We start from the raw sequence: 18,333 nt of genomic DNA, 5'->3' as shown, positions 1-18,333 counted from the left end.
GACCAGTGGTGCGCAAACTTTTTTCGACTGCGACCTCTTTTGTAGAGAGAAAATTTTTGGCGACCCCTAGAGATAAATGTTCACAAATACGATGTATATTTTGCGCATTTCTTTCGTTTCATCGAATAAAAACATCATCATATCTGACTCATATTAATTTTATTTATAATTTTAAGAAAATATTTTTTGTATAACACAAAAATCAGTACCCTTTAATGAGATGTACGTGGCTGCAAGTTTCTAATTATCTCATCGATGTTTGGATGTATGTTGCTAATTGCAATTCGCATATCATCTTCAGGGTTTAAACGCGAGCGGTATTTAGTTTTTATTGAAACTAGTTTGCTAAATCCAGTTTCACATAAATACGTTGATGCAAATTCTATTAACACTCTGATGGCATTCTTGCATAAAACGGGATATTGTTTTTCCACAGATAGCCAAAATTTTTGGCAAGGCTGAGTCTTAAATGGATTTCGAAGATTATAATCACTAATTAGATCTATCAATTGCTCTTTCTCACTAATTTGAAGAGTTGAACTGCGTATGTTAAAGGAAAATGGATCACGAGTCCAACAAAATCGTTTTTAGGAAAATCCTCGAAAAATTGTCCTTTAACTTTTCAATGTGATTGGAAATGATGTTTTCAAATGTAAATATATTTATATTATTTTCCTTGATAAAATCGTTAAAGCAAGGGAACATGTCGATGTTGTTTTTATTCAGTTCAGTTTGCCAGAGACTAAGCTTATTCTTAAAAGCTTGAATTTTACTGGCTGAATTTATGATAGTTGAAGTTTCACTCTGCAAGCTCAAATTTAAGTCGTTAAGTTTTTCGAAAATATCAACTAAATAGCTCAGCTTCCCTAGCCAAACTTCATTGATATCATAACTTGCCAATCTATGTTTCTTTTCGATTAAAAACATGTACACTTCATTTCTCAAATCAAATATCCGTCGTAGTATTTTCGCACGCGAAAGCCATCTGAACTCGGTGTGTAACAGTAATCTCTCATACGTTGAGCCCATCTCATTGCAATGTATTGAAAAGAGACGGCTGTTGTGGCTGTTGCATTTAATGTAGTTAATTGAACTAACAGCGTCTTGTAATATGTTGTGCAACTCTTCATCCATATCTTTTGCAACAAGAGCTTGCCTATGAATCACACAGTGATTAAATACCATATGAGGCGCCACCTTCTGAATGAAGCCTCTGAGCCCTTTATTCGAACCTGTTAATGCTGCAGCACAGGTTCAAACCGCAACACAGTTTGCCCAGGTAAGGGACTTTGTTTCAAAATATTAATTTATTACTTCGAATATTTTTTCTCCAGTTGTTTTTCTTTCCAAACTTTTGCAACATAAAAACGTTTATGCTATATCTTCATTAAAAATAAACCTAACGTAAATAATTAGTTGTGAAATTTTAGTAATATCGGTAGTCTCGTCCAGTTGTAAAGCAAATGCAGATGAATTTTGTATGCGTTTTATGACTTCTGACTCGATATTTCGTGACATTTCGTAAATCCTTCGAGACACGGTATTTCTTGATAATGGTATTGTTTTTAGTTCATTTCTATATTTATCGTCATGCATAATTAATGTCATCATAGTTGCTGCAGGAAGGATAAGGGATTCTCCAATTGTATGGGGTTTCATTGTTTTTCCTATTAGATAAGAAACTTCTAAAGAAGCTCGTAATGCTTTATGAGGTATTGTTGTAAATTTCTTTAAATGTGCACTTGAATTTTCAGATTTTCAGCTCGTCTTTGAAAAAAATCGGCATGTTTATTTTGAAGTTCTTTATGTTTAGTTTCCAGGTGTCTTTTTAATTTAGGTGGTTTCATGCTCTCATTTGCTAATTTTTCGTTGCAAATGACACATATCGGGAGTTCTTTATCATCAACAACACAAAATGTAAAACCATACTTAATAAGTTCCTCATTGTATATTTTATTATTTTTTTAGATCGGGCATTTAGTTCAGTATTTTGCGACTCCTCATCAGTATTTGTTCATTTGTTAGCTGAAGATGTACCTGGTGTACGTATTACCCATTTAATCCATTATGAAGATAGGGGTTAAATTATTTAAACTAAAACAAATAAAATATAAAATTTTAACATTTTTTTTCGAGAAATTCAATAAAATTAACAGACATCTTTCTGTAATGATAAGTACATACCTGATAACAAAGAGTAGCAAAGCCCGATAAAAATATTAAAAATCATAATTACACAACGTTACATGATAAAACTCGAGGATAAACTAAAACAATTGCTGGCCAACTGCTACATGCTACATGCTACAACTTCATGCGAACACTTCACGTCGTCACTCTGACTATCAGATACACCGCGTACCTCGCCATCTGATTGGCTGATCACGGAAGCGAATTTTGCCTCTTTCCCTGCGGTTAACGTCTAGTCAAATAGGCGCTTTTCAGTAAAAATGGCGAATTACCGCGAAGAGGGCGCTATCTACCGGAGTGAAAAACTTGCGTCTTCACACTTTACATACATTACACATTACGGTCAAAGAAAGAGCGGACAGCATGAAATTGAAATTAAACAGTGAGTGACGGCGCTTCACTCTTTATATATACACTGTATGGTATGCAGCATGCAGGCATAATGCATTTCATAAAAATTTGGCGACCCCCAAAAAACTTCTGGCGACCCCTAGTTTGCGCACCACTGCTCTAGACAATTCTAATACTTTTAATATATTCAATTAACTTTCAAAGGTTTTACACAAACAGGTTTGTTTTCACTTAATATGACATGGGGAGATGGCTTTTATTCATCACATTCTTTCCAATTTATAAATCTCCCCAGTGCTCTCCAGCAAGGTGTACTGAAATGAGAGCGTGTGTTCATGTAAAGTGTTTTCAACAATGCCGCGTAACCGAACAGCCTACATTTTGACGTACCAAACCTCAAAAATACACCCTGCATTCAATTCTCAGCCTTAAAGTGCTAATTAAAATGAAAAATCAACTTAGTATTGGATGGAGAGCATAACTTTTAATTTCATGCATCCTCAAGCCAGTTTCAAGCGAAAAATTAACTTGGTATTGAGTGGGGAGCCTAACTTTAAATTTCATGTATCCTCAAGCTAGTTTTTACTTTTAACTTTATAAGGTATTTTTCTCGCCCTCATAGCGTGCCTTCGTGGTGTAGTGGTTCTGCACACTGGACCGGTATTCCAGAGGTCCATGGTTCGATTCCCGGCGAAGGCGATTGTTAGTTTTCATTTTGCCTACTTCCAAAAAAAATCCTGTCTCTACAGTGGCGCCCGAACTAAACGGGTGTTGGATGATGATTCTATTCACCCAGGATTTGTCGATTGGGTCCCCTAAAAAGCCCAGTCGCCCTTTAAAAGAGGGAGTATATAAGGTATTTCTCCCGCCTTCCTAGCGTGCCTTCGTGATGTAGTGGTTCTGCACACTGGGCCGGTATTCCAGAGGTCCCGTGGTTCGATTCGCGGCGAAGGCGATTACTAAACTTTCATCTTGCCTGCTTCCAAAAAAATCCTAATGTCTCTACAATTTAAATACTACTATCAGTTTGACTCTTTCGTAGTACCTACACATTATTTCCGTTTTACAAGCATGCATAAAAATACTTTTGTTTTAACACATATTTCATAAAACATTGGGTATTTTGAAGAAGAAGACAGGAAAAATGAGCAATGCCCTCGCCGGGACTCGAACCTCGGACCTCTCGAATACGCGCTGAGTGTGCTGACCATGAAGGCATGCTAAGAAGGCGGGAGAAATGCCTTATAACCTTTTACATTTATAATTACTTTACTTGAATTTCCTTAAAACAATTTCAAATTATTTATATTTATTAAAATTCTTTATTTTAAAAAGTAATGAAGTTGCCTTACTTAATTACTCCAGAATGTCCTAAACTCAATCTCTCAGACTCAAAATTAGCATCTCGTTTTTATTTTTAAACTTAAAATATTCTGATGATTAATAAAATAATTAAATTAAAGAATGTCTTCCTCGCTCGAAGCAACGATTGAAGACCATTTTCCGGCAAACTTTGTACTTAGTACTAAGTAAAACTGAATAATTAAATAGAGTAATTTTCACTTGTCCTACTGCGTCAGTTCAAATGTGAAAGTGCAGTACATTAATGACTGCTGTAGTCGCCTATGCTGCATGAAAGCATACAACCGTTCTTGCTTAGTGTAGTACGGGTGCCGTATGTCACTTTGTGGGATGAAATTCCATGCCTGTTGCACTTGGTCCATCAAATCTGAAAAGATCCGTTCTAATTGTGGATGACACGGTATTTTTCGTCCAATCATGTGCCATTACTGCTCAATGGGAAAAGATCGGATGATCTCGCAGGCCAAGGCAACATGTTGACACTCTATAGAGTATATGCAGCAATAGCAGCGATATGGGGACGAGCGTTATCCTGTTGGAAAATGTCCTTTGGTTTATCACGCAGGACTGGCTACCCAGTGGGTGCAATCACCAGTCTGACGTAAAATTTTGCTTTCAAGGTGTATGGGATACTGACAAGTGTGCTTCTGCTGTCAAAGAAAATTGCTTTCCAGACCGTATTGTCGGACCCTACAGGTCCTTCTTCCTCTACTACCTTCCAGACCCTACAGGAAGACGTAACTCTTCCTGTAGGGGGTCTACGACGCAGACAGCTTGGTTCCAAGCGCTCACCTGGCCTTCTTCTAACCAACATACGGCCAATACTGGCACCAAGACAAAAGCGGCTGTCAATCTGCGAACACAACAAATCTCCACTCCGGTCCTCTAATGTGCTCTAGCTTGACACCACCGAAGTTACAGATGGAGGTGATTTGGAATTAGAGGTAGGACTGCTACAGGGCGCCTGGCTCGGAGCTGTCCTTCAAGTAATCGATTTGTTACAATTCGCTGTGTCACTCTGATGCGAAAACAAGAACTCGAATATCTCTTGCAGATGAAGTGTAATGCATCACAGCCATTGGACGAATAAGGAAGCCTTTGAGTGGCGGCAGGTACGCGGCCGAACTCTGACTTGTTGAGATAGTACCTATCTGTGACCACTGCTGCAGAGTGGATACATCCCTGCCAAATCTTTCCGGAATATCGTGAAGAAAATCTACCTTCTCGTAGCCCTATTACACGACCTCATTCAGAGTCAGTAAGCTGCTGATGTTGCCTTCCTCGTTTCCTCAAAAGTATTCTTGACTCAAATCTAGCTCACAACGCCCAATCCGGGAGATAAAGCACCCGAAGATCATTGCATATATAAATTTAACGTGATTTGCTTGTTCATAGCGGCGCTACTGTCGCCACACTTATTCGTCTAGCGCGAAATTTGAAAAGACGTCAACTTTCAGATATGCAAACACAACTGCCGAATTTCGTTTATCTAACACATCTCCTTCTTGGTGGTGGAATTTCAATTTCCATCAGCGTACTCAAGGCGAAAGTACACTTACAGCTGAAAACGAAAGTATTGTTTGACCATCAGTCCTATAAAATACTACACTGATTATCATAAATTAAGGAAAAATCACAAAAATCACGATTACTGAAAAAGTTACATGTAGAATTTTATGAAACTTACCCACAATATACAACACATAGTAAGGTATCAAATAACATAAAAAGAAATTAACAGACAATTATGGTAGTATAGAAATTATCACATGTTTAAAATGAACAAATCGAAAATGTCAGTTTGCTATAGTAAACGTACCTTCAATATGGAATATAATCGCCTCTAGAAGCAATACAGCACACTCAGCGATGTGTGATGCTTTCAATTATGCGGTCTATCAGTTCCATAGGAAGCGAGAGCTATTGCTCTTGCAAAGCAGTTGTAAGCGCGGCAAGGGTCTAAGGGGGCGGATTGAGAGCAGATAGACGTCTCCCTAAAGCATCCCAAACGTGCTCGATAGGATTTAAGTCCGAAGATCGAGCTGCCTACTCCCTGCGCATAATTATTTCCTGTTGAAGATAATCATATACGATGCGAGCCCTGTGTGGTATTGCATTGTCGTCCTGTAACAGAAAAGCATCACCTATTGGCCCGGCATATGGGCGCACATAAGCATCAAGGATGTCATCTCTATAAACATGAGCATTCACGGTTCCCCTTGGAAAAACATGGAGGTCTGTGTGTCCACCCAAAGAGATGCCACCCCAAACACAGACACTGCCTTTTCCGTATGCATCTCTTTCACGAATGTTTGACGGATGATAACGGGTTCCAGGTTCTCTCCATATCAAATAACGCCTACTATTGCGTTCTAGACTAAACCTGGACTCATCCGTAAAGAGAATAGCCCTCCATTGCTCAGACGTGCAGTGGACATGTTGTCGTGCCCACTGAAAACGGTCACTGGCGTCACTGGCGTGACTTGAGCGGCATGCAAATGGTTGTTCGCCTCGCAAACAGACCACCTTCGTGAAGCCTTCTACACACAGTTGACGTTGACACAACCTTCCGGTGGCTGCAGCAAGGGAGGATCTAAGAAGAGTCGGAGTAGCGGTTCTATTCCTGAGTGCACATGTCAAATGACATGCAGGACATGAGTGCACATGTCATGCATGTCAAATATCGGTCATCGGCGCTCGTCGTAACAGTTGGCCGTCCTTAGCTGAACCTCCTAGGTGCCGAATCTGGGATTTGAAATTGCCTCCAAAGTCTATGAACCATTTAGCCATCTGGCCTCCCATTTACAAGATGGCTATTATTATCCCATTAGAAGGACTCCCATTTAGCCATCTGGCCACTTCTGTTTGACTTTGTCTTGCCTCTAGTCTCCCAATGGCTTTCTGTCGTAGTTCTGCAGGCAAATGATGACTGGAGATCATTGTTACGAATCGGCTATCTCAAATTTCTGATGTCACTATCACAGTGAAATATGTGAGCTTGCTCTCAAACATGGACTTTTATGCTCCTCGCAGATGGCGTATTCCGAGTGCAGCGCCACTAATTTGCATATTGGAGTTTTACTCAGCTACTCTTACTTGGCAAAATATTCAAATTTTACACGGTTTGGCTTATTTTTGAGGGAAATATCGTTATTTTTGTGATTTTTCCTTAATTTATGATAACCAGTGTACATGTTTTACTTATTTTCCACCAATTTTTATTGCTGATTTTTTTAAATTTTGTTTATACTAATTGCGTATCGCAATTTTAAAACTGAATTTTTAAAACTTTAATAAGAAAAAATATTTTTTCAGCGGCTGAGAATTTTCTAAGAAAAAAATCGTACATTTTTCCCCTCCTCTCTTCAAAACATATGTAAAATTTTTAATTCAATGGTTTTATAGCTATTACCTATTTCCTATTTCTACGAAAACAAATTCAGTTGTTTCAGGGATATCATTAATTAATCGCTAAACACAAAGATAGTTCAGAAGTGTTATCCAGTTAACATTTATAAATAAACTGGTCATTCAGATTACGTTTATTACTTATTTATACAGTTTTGTTACAATAGGAAATTTGTATGATGTTATTCCAACGAAATTTCTAAAAATAATGTCAACATGAAAACAAATATTTTTTGAAATTCATTGAAATCAATTTGTGTCACCCTCACATGAGTTTACTGTCATGTTCCTATCCATAGGAAAAAAACTAGGCACTGCAAAGAAGGAAATGCACAATAGTCTCTTCACACCGTGCGATTTTTTGGAGGTGCAAAAGCACTCTAATTACTTTTATTCACTCTTCAGTAACCAGTCAGTAAAAAATATTTTAATGCTATTTTTCCCCTCAATTGATACGTATTTTATAATATTTGAGTTTTTAAAGACTGAAAAATATAAACAGAACATTTTTCGCAGAGTGAATGCATTAAAAAAAATACAGGATTTCCTCTGTGAATATTTAAAAACTTTCGTCCCACCTTAAAACTAATTTTCTGAGTATTTACTATATTAAAAATCATACTATTTCTCTATATTTCTATTCAGCTACGCATGCTGGTTCAGTTAAAAATAACTCTTTTCATATAAGTCTTTGCTTCAGTACTTTGCCAAATTATCACTTTTGTGTCCTGTCTTAGTCTTTTCATAGTTTCTTCCCATTCAACATCAATTTTTAACCAGCTAGCTGTCGAGCTGTCATTTCACTTAAAAGACATTCAGTAGGAAAGAGTTCATTAAGCCATCTAATAATTTATGAAATGTCACCCATAGTTCTAAAAGTTACTTTTATTTACGGGATAGCATCTGAGCTATGTTTGACAGAAAGGCAATATAGGTCAAACAAGAAAGTCTTGGGCACACTGCATTAGAAATTAGTTATCGTAAAATAACCTACCTGCTCACCAAACCGTATTATTTTCTAAATTACATGTTTAAGCAAATATCCAAAAATATTAACTACATTCTTATGACAAAAGTTAAAAACCTTTAATTATAAAAATTTCTATTTTCTATTAGAACATATTGTTTCCTTCTATTTTTTCTATTCTGACATAAGTGAGAGCTAAGTTCTCCTGATAATATTTTTCTTAAGCTCTGCATTGGTATGCAAATGCTGTAAGCAATTCATAGAATTCTGCATAATTTGTTGGTTATGATAAATTCTTTATCTTACAGGTGTATCAGTATCAGTTGGTGTGTGGACATTAGTATCCATTTCGCTGGAGAGATACTTCGCTATCTGCAGACCCTTGCATTCTCGTCAATGGCAAACAATTTCACATGCTTACAAGGTCATTCTAATGGTATGGCTGGGCTCTCTCTTGACAATGATACCGTCTTTGCTTCTAAGCCAGCTCATTCCAATCAGAAGTCCAGGTAACTTTTAATTTATTTCGTCGTTAAAAAGTTAATACTATTGTAAATTGTGTACAATGAGTCCAAAAAACAGGACAATTCTGTATCTTCCGTTTTATTCCACCGACCGACGATATTAAACTTGCGTTTTCCATGATAACAAAAGCATGAATTAGATATATATTAGAATTATATAGCACAATTCTAACAGATGCATTTTGACACAAAATGAGATTTTTCTGAAATAATATGCTAATTTTTCCATATTACAATTCTACTCTTCAAATTACATCAAAAATGATAAAAAGTGCATTTAAAAAAATGCATGAATAGTTTTTAAAATTAGCACTCAATATTTACGTTCGTTAATGTCAATTAATTTAGTATATAATTAATAGCATCTTTTTATAATCGAATTTCCTTGCGTTCTTCTTTTATAACCTAAAATTTACGTCTAATCCAAATAAAATTTAGATTTTTTTTAATTCTTAATTTTAAATATTTTCTATAAATGTTTCAAAAAGACGAAGTTTTCAAGTTTGGCTTTTTTTAAATTTTTAGATTTAAAATATTTTTAATTATTTTTTCCTGAATTACTAGTCTCTATCAGAGGTGGTCTTTTGAGGAGATGATCATTGTGATATACACATATATTCACTGTCGACTTTTATTACATATGGTTTTGGATTATTTTAAATAACATATAAATAAAAGCTACGATGGTAATTATTACTGAACCAAAATTTCAGATATAACTAAAATAAACTTTGAAGAATGATAGCTATCCGAGCGTATTTAAAATACACTTTTCATGAGTATTTACACTTTTTTTCTCTCCTACTGACATGCTTTAATCACGTATTAATTATGTAGAGTATGTTTAACATACAGGACTGTAGTAAGCCGAATTTTAAAAGTCTGAAAGATTTTTAGCACTAGGTAGTTCATTGAAGGTACAAAAAAAAATGTCACGTTTAATGTAGTTTAGAAATTCGCCAAGCGAAATTGTTTGCAGTCTCAATTTTAAAATGAAGGCCAAGATTTAAAAACAAATATCTCGTAAATGACCTGTGAGATTTTTTATAAAATTTCTTATTTTTGCATAATTGGAGGTGTAGATTCGAAATATGAAAAATAAATCGGCATATTATTTTGAGAAAACTTTGATTCGTTATCAAAACATTCGTGTTACATATATAAATCTAGCATGTATTCTAAGTTGCGTTTTTGAAATATTGAAAATGCAGTTTAAGGATTGTTAATTGGCCAGTTTGAGCCAGAAGATATAAAATTGTCCTCCTTTCCCATTTTTTCTTTCCCCTTCTTTTTTTGTCTGGTTTATTGTACTTATTTTTGTAATGCAAAGGCATTAACTCAGAAACTTCAAAAACATTTGTCGACTTTATAAATTATATTAATACTTATTTGTTGTTCAAGAGTCAAATTATCCTTTGTAATTATCATTTGCACAAAACCTTTCATAACTTTTATGAATAATGTTATTAATTATTATTTGATCAATATAACAAATACCCAGTACTGTTTTAAATACATTTAGAATAACCATTGGAAGGATACTTCTAAAATGTTGATACGAAAACCTCAACTTAATCAAGGCGAGAGTATGAAAACTCTACCTGAAATTCAGAAAGTTCCTTTTAAAGTAGGTAAAGAAACAATTGATAACACGTTTAATTACTCTACTTGCATCGGTTTCTTTTATAAGTTAAAAAAGTCTGACGTGGCCAGCACATGATCTCCCACCAGTTCCATGTTTTAAATAGCAACGACCTTTAAATAAAATATCACTTTCGGTTGACTGCTTGTAATCAAAATTTAATTTGCTGTTCAAATCAATAGAAAGCTTTGCAATACAAAAGTCTGGTTATTTTTTATTAAGTACTATTGACCATGAGTAAATACTGGTTCAATTTATAGGAACATAATCAAACGTTTGCTCCATCAATTCTTTTTGTTAAAAATTGCATCACATTGGGCAGTTGAATAATATTTAATTTAGTTGATTTTTAATTAAAGAAAATTAAGAAGTGTTTATAATATTTTTAAGATAAATACTTTGAAACGAATACCATTAGTAATTTTCTGTTATGCTATTTCTATAGTATGAACATATCTAAATTCATTTTGAGCTGCCACGTTATAACACTGCGATATTTAGATATCAGTAAACAATCTTTACCAGTTTTGGGAATTGCAATTGAATAGCTACTTCCGTGCGTTCTGGGATCAAAAAAGAAGCAAAGCAATAAATGTTTTTGAATTTGCTATTTGCTTCATGCCTCATCATCATCAACAGTGCTAGAGAATAGCAGGTGCATTTTTTGGCAACATGCCTGCATTACAGAAGTTTTGAAGTTCTGCGAATGAATGGCTGTTATAGAATGCATTCTCTTCTACAGCTTGATATGAATAAGTATCATATCTACGTATAATAGAAATAACCTTAATATAGGTTGCATTAAGCTGAAAAAGAATTTAGATATGTTGATACTATAGAAATAGCATAACAGAAAATTAAATTATACTATTCCTTTCAAAGTATTTATCTTAAACTCTTATTATAATTATTCTATATTTTTCCACTGAAATCTTTTAAAACTCCAAGTAAAGTACCACTTCTGGTTTATTATATATAATCAGAATCTAATATAGTGTTCTCATTCATGGTGATATATGCAGTATAGATGCATATACGAGTTTTAAATACCAAATATGAAAGTTTTTGGGCTATATCATTATATATATTTTCATGAAAATTTGTTCAGAGTTTCAAATAAATTATCACTTCCCTTTTATCAATTTTAGCCAAAATCTAGTATGTGTTTTCCTTTGATATATAAGCCTTGAATACTGAAACTGAAAAGTTTTGGATTATTAAAAATTGTTATGTGTATCAAGTTAAGTACCACTTCGAAGTGTTCAGTTTTACCCAAAATCTAATCATCTCTTTACATGAATGTACAAAGCTTAAATACGAAAAGAATTGTGGAAGTCTGATATAAAAGTTACTGTGAAAAAACTATCATCACACACATACAGACACATAGACAGGCATCATTGTAAAATTGTCAAAATGGAGACGTTAATTTGAGCTTATTCACTGAAACGCCGTTATCTAACTTTTAGACCGAAGCATTACCTTTCATACCTGCAGAGAGCATTTACATATTGTGTTTAAAAAAAGCATATGTTTTAGAATAAAAATTTTAGCAAGATCTTATTTGAAATAAGAAATATCGTCTGCTACTTTTAAATTTATTTTTATTTCAAAATGTTACATATAAACAAGTTATGGATTGAAGAGTGTGTTTTTGTGCTTTCCGAAGAGAAATATTCCTATTCTATAATTCAAAAACGTTGTAAAATGCATGGTATTAAAATTTCTAAGTACAAAAGAAGCGACGTTATTACTCGGACAGGCAAAAATCATCAATCATTACTTCTATTTGGAACTCGAAAAAGGTCCGTATTGTTTCTGATGTTTCTAAAGTTACGTCGTTGGTAACTAGAGAAATCTGCCGACGCAGATATAAATTGCATATTCTTTAAAAGCCCACCAGCGGCCGAGCGGTAAAGTCGCTGAACACTGGTAGTTCGGTCCGAGGTTCGAATCCCGCGAACGGGCTGGCTGCATGGGCGTTTTCGTGGTTTTCCCCATGTGTAACGTGTATACGAGCCAGTTTCCCTTAGAAAGTCCTCCACGAAGGCATCCCTCCTCTTAGGCAGATAGCCCTCGAGGCTTTGCCATAATTACACACACACACACACACACATATTCTTTAAATGCATTTGTAACAACAATATAAAAATAATAAACTAAGATTTACAACTTAAAAATGCTAAACACCATAATGTTCACCAGCTTTTACCGAAGCATGTAGCTCAACGCAGAGCAATTTGCAGAACCCTATATGAAAACTATTTAGCAAGAGATAAATGGAAGTACATTGTAATACTTGATGAAGAATGAGTTTACCTATATGATTGCAACAAAAAAAAGGTCTATTTATTGCAGAAAACGAAGAGAAAAAATAAACAAACCTGGCTCCATCAATGCAAAGTTTCAGTAAGGGGTTTATGATTGACTCAGGATTGGATTGGATTATTCAATTATGGCAAAGCACACGAGGGCTATCTGCCTAAAGGGGGATGCCTTCGTGGAAGATTTTCTAATGGAAACTGGCTCGTATATACGTTACACACGGGGAAAACCACGAAAACGCCCCTGCAGCCAGCCCGTTCGCGGGAATCGAACTTTGGACTGAACTACCAGTGTTCAGCGGGATTGACTCAGGATTCCCTTGGAATGGAATATTAAAAATGAGAAGAGTGAAAAAAAATTTTAAACTCAGCGTACTAGCGACAGAACATTTTACGTTCAATATTTACACAAGAAATTTCATTTCTTTATTCCAATGACTTTAAAACAGTGAAAATTCATTCAGACGAAGCAGCAAGTCATGCGAAAAGTACCACTGCATTTCTTGAAAGTATGAAGACTGATACAGGTATTGCATACGTACTTTTCGACGCATTTGCGGAATAGAAATTAACACCCCTGGAAATTTTACGAAAAGCCCTTCTGTGATGGAAATTATGATGTTGACTATCTCAAATTATCTCAACTATCTCAAAATAGCTGTATGCCTAAGCATTATTTCAATTTAGACTAAGTATACCGACAGAGAATGAAACTAAGCATCTCCTAAATCTTTTTCTTTACTAACAGTCTTTCGAAAGGCTTTCGAATCAAGGCTTTAAAGTACCCGCATCCTATGAGAAATACTGCAGACATAGACTTCCATGCGCTACCCGTTGAGAGGTACACAACGGTTGGAATCCGATGATACATTCCTACCTCTATCATCATCCTCTCAACAGGACTTTGTGTTTGATGAATTTAATGTTTATATTCAGCAAAATACCCTGCAACCAAACTTGCTTATATTTTGACCTTTCCCATAACCCTAAATGTTCATGTCCATACCCGTTAGTATGGTAGCCAGCCGCCATTAACTAACTTGACTGACAAAGGTTCGATTGAAATTGTAAACTATTAACAGTGGCATTATCCAATTCTTACCAAAGCCACTTTGAAGAATGCAAAGTTTTTTAATTTGTGGTTTCCACAAAAGCAAAGTTGAATAACGGTGTACATTTTAGCCGCACTGAATATGTCATAAAACTATTTTCTGCAACAATCCCGTCATTAATTACGATACAATAACACGTCGAACAAGTATTAATTTAGAAGTCAAACAACAATCTTATCTAATCTTAATCTTCTTATCTTATCTAATCACTATATCTTACCTTGTTCCTTTGCATAAACTTTGGTATTTGAAGCTATATTTTAGTACACTGCCTAAAAGAAATGTAAAATAATGGAACTTTTTGAACGGAAGGATTTTTTGTACTTTCGCTAAACTAAAAAAATTTCTTTAGTTTGACCAAAGAAAAATTCTGCTTCTTTACCATTACATTTTTATCTAAACATTTCATTTTGTTTCGCTGAGATAAACTAAACGACATACGTTTTTTAGCCCTTCATTTCCTCCAAAATGCCCAAATGTATCCTTAGAAACACTCGAACATCCTTCAAAAGCTTCAAAAACCACCTATTGCATATTACTTAACCAATCTTTATAAATTAAAAGAGCATTTTCTCTTTTTTCCACGCACAAATCAGCTAAAAATCTTTTGCAAAAGGATTAGTGCTCCCATACACTCATCTATATTTTAAAAGGAAATCAGTTTTTACATGTTTATCTCATATTCACATATTAATAACAAAATATATATATATTTTACACATTTTGTATCTCAACTATGGTAAGTAAAAGTCTAAATATTTCTAAAATTCTCATTTTTATGGTGCACTGATTAAAAACTATGATTTATTAAAAGCATATATCCAAAAGTGGGTTTCTTATGAATGTGACATTTTATAAAGAGTTTATAATTAAAATACCTTACTAGGTGTTGTATACTGAACACATAAAGAATTTCTACGCAATACTTGTCAAAAACAAGAATAAAACTTTCTCCTGACTGCAGTATTATTGAAACTCTGTTCAGTTTTATGAAAGTGTTCCATTTACTCCTAACACTTGCAATAAAATTTATAATTATGTTGACATGAATGCCTTAAAGAATAGGGAGATGTTTTGGAACAGGTTATTCTGCGCCTCCATAAGAATGGACTAGATGTTAAGATGCTTCTAAAGAATTTAAATTAAAGGGCGAACGACTGGAACCAATAATATTAGCTTTTAAAAATTAGACATTATAATTTTATTCAAAATGTAGAGCACTGTGGTTGGCTTTTTCAATTCCTTCTGTTCAACATATCGGATAAGTTCGCTTATTTTGAACTTTAAAATTATGCGGGAAAGATATGTTCACTTATCCTGAATATTAACGATTTGCGTCTTTCTCCTACATGTGAAAAATCCCATTCATAAGGAATTTTATAAATGCTCATGTGTTTAGATCAAGCATTTCATCTTTAATACTGGAGAAATTCATTTTAGTAAAAGTTTAAACAATGCAAATAAATCATACTGTATGAAACATATAGGGAAGCTAGGTTAAGGCGTAAGAGACAAAGATAGCGACAGGAGCTGAAAGCGCTTAGTTATTGGAGGGAAATAAAGGACTAGAAAATGTTTTATAGGTGCTGTCAATTATGGTGTAATCAAGAAAAACAGCAAAAACCTCTTAAAATATTAAGTTTTTGTTAAGGTAGCAAGGGAGGGGAAAATGTAAACTACTTAATAAACAAAGGCCCAGAACTATAAAGGAGCACATGTGATCAGAAGGAACTGAAACTTTTCACTGCTGTTTTCCATTCTTGAGGTAAAAGTCATATATTTCAGTTTTTTCGAATACCTGGATTATCGCCTATACTAATTTGCCTATTAATTAGGATTTCGTAGAAGCATTCGAAATTTTCCTCCATAGAAACTTCAAGAATGATATAACTTCTATTCCATTCCTCTCAAAGGTAAAAGAAAACTTTTTTCAAACCTCACCTCTATTTGTGCAATCAAGCATTTCAACTTTCGCATATAGCACTATTATTATGTGCTACGTTTTAGCAGTTCTCTCATTAAGTTGAAACGAGTTTCAATGACTCTGCAGTCATTACGTTGAACTAAGTTTCAATAACTCTGCAGTCATTACGTTGAACTAAGTTTCAATGACACTGCAGTTTTTTTTCCACTGCAATAACGCAAAAAGAATTTTTCTGCGTAATAAGTGTCTTATATACAATAAAATTTCATTCCTATCTAGTAAATGCAGTTCTGTAAAATGTGTAACCTATTAACCAACTGTTAAAATAATGCAAACAACTCATATTAGTTTTACGTAAGTCTCGCAATATCCGTTTTACTTTACTTTACAGAAATTCGAAGTAAATAAAACTTTCATCTCATTTTCGAATGATTCAAGCTAAAATATACAAATACAAACCAAATATACAACTACTGATGCTTTCAGCTGCGATATTCTCTTGAAATACGAGTAAATAATAATATAATTAGAACTTGAATATTCACATAACATGTTAGCTGAAAACAGCATCTGAGTAGACTCAAAATGTTACGTGTTTTTGCATAAACTGCTAAATATCATCAGACGTTATTATTGAAATATAGATTTAAACAAATAACCCATTTATTTTTATCAAATTAAGTTTTTAACTCTCGTTAAATATATTTCAACTCAAAGTCAAAACTTCTGAAAATACCTTATATTAAGGTGGAAAAGGTTAAAACACGAAGTTCGAGAAGAAAATTAAAGTATTTTTTTAAATACTGTAGCGAAATTGCAAGCAATGGCTCTTGTTCTTTAGTCCGAAGGTTATCTTGAAAGAATTAGCCGTTATCTCATGAACTTCCCTCATGATTGATTGGCAGAAAAGCTCACGGGAAATGATGGGGAAATATTTCATCTTTTTAACCAACACGAAAATTTTCTGTTAACAAGATAAAAATACTTCCCCAAAGAATAACATAGACATCGGAGATTAAAATCGTACTGTAACAACGGAAGAAAGAAATTAAAATCTTTCGACAACTCAATAACTACGTTTTTATGAAACACTTGGGCTTTAAATATTTCTTATAAAATATGACGTATTAAGCTAAACTAAGGTAAGATATTTTCTGCTGTGAAAAAGTTATCAAAAACTCGAAAACAACATAAGTTGCCCAAATCAAAAACAATACTTCATAAATCTCTTCGTTGTGATTCAAGCCAATACTTTCTACTGTTTTACAGTAGAAAGAAAAGAATCAAATTTCCTGATGATATTCGTTATTGAATTCAGTAACGCGTTATTATTGATATTCATTATTGAATACCAGTTACTGATGATAATCATTATTGAATTCAGTAACTTGAGTTCATTATGGAAACTGTAAATTATTAACAGTGACGTTACGCAATTCTTACTTGAATTATATATTCTTATTTGAATTATATATTCTTACTTGAATTGTATTCTTACTTAAATTGCATATATTACAAGATTAGAGAAATGGATATTTCTAAATTGCTGAATATTTTAAACTTTCTTTGTGGATGAAGATTAAATCATAAAATAATACTGATTATACATAATTAATTAAATAGAACGTTTAAACAGGTGATGCTGGCTAAAAAAATATCTTCTGTATTGAAATTAGAGTAAAATTCGATTATTCGAATTAAAGCCAAAACGGATTACACAATTTAATATTTTCATAGCGTAATAAAATTTGAAATTAATTCCTAACGATTTCACATGCTAACACTGTTTAATAAACTAATTATAATAAATGCAATAATATTAAATTAAATTAATAATTAATAATTAGCAATTAAGCAAAATAATGTTAAATATCATTTTCGTTTGAGAGGGAGTTCAGGCCTATGTTTTAACAAAATATTTTCGCTTTTTTTACTTTCCATCCAGCAATTTATTATTTTAAAAGTTCATTATTATTATTATTATTATTTTAAAAATTCATTATTATTATTATTATTAAAAGTTCATTTTTGGCTTTAAATATTTAATATTTACGTTGTATAATAATAGAAATGTTTTCAACCATTAGGTGGTTAACTAATGGTTTTGTTAAAAGGTAATTTTCTTGTAAAGACTATGCATGTTAATAATCTAAAGGGTAAATAATCTAAACAGCAAATAATCTAAAGAGAATTAAGAAGCAGTATCTTAAATGCAAGTGCTCACTATTTTAGGAATAGTAACATCGAAGTGAATTTAGATATGCAACAAACAGACACTTAATACAATTGCAGCACTTCAAGAATAATTCTTAACAGTATCATACACAGTAGGTAACTTCGTATTCAGCATCACCTGAAACTTTGTAATTTTTGCATGCTTTTAAAACCGTCCGTGAGAGCATGAATATTCCTTCATTTTAATTAGAAGGAAGTCGTTCTGGATAATTGATTATATTGAAATAAGTCAAATTTGATACAGTAATCATTAGTCAGTGCTGATAAAGCAAACATTTCGCCATATGCAAAAAC

The 18,333-nt window shown here is 33.6% G+C and overlaps 1 protein-coding gene across 1 annotated transcript in view; it reads left to right on the top strand.

Moving 5' to 3' along the window:
* Positions 1-8,581: 8,581 nt before the first annotated feature.
* The window catches only part of LOC118183760 (cholecystokinin receptor-like), a 45,258-nt gene continuing 35,506 nt past the window's right edge, over positions 8,582-18,333 (top strand). The window contains exon 1 of the mRNA XM_035353366.2: positions 8,582-8,787. Coding sequence (XP_035209257.2) covers positions 8,712-8,787 — 76 coding nt within the window. The 5' untranslated portion in view covers positions 8,582-8,711. The remainder of the gene's footprint in view (positions 8,788-18,333) is intronic.

This window comes from Stegodyphus dumicola, chromosome X1, assembly GCF_044657685.1.
Source record: "Stegodyphus dumicola isolate Sdum_Otavi_A_Nest chromosome X1, ASM4465768v1".
NCBI classification, from domain to species: Eukaryota; Metazoa; Arthropoda; class Arachnida; order Araneae; family Eresidae; genus Stegodyphus; species Stegodyphus dumicola.
Note: the sequence above shows the minus strand (reverse complement) of the source record. Positions and strands in the feature narration are given on the sequence as shown.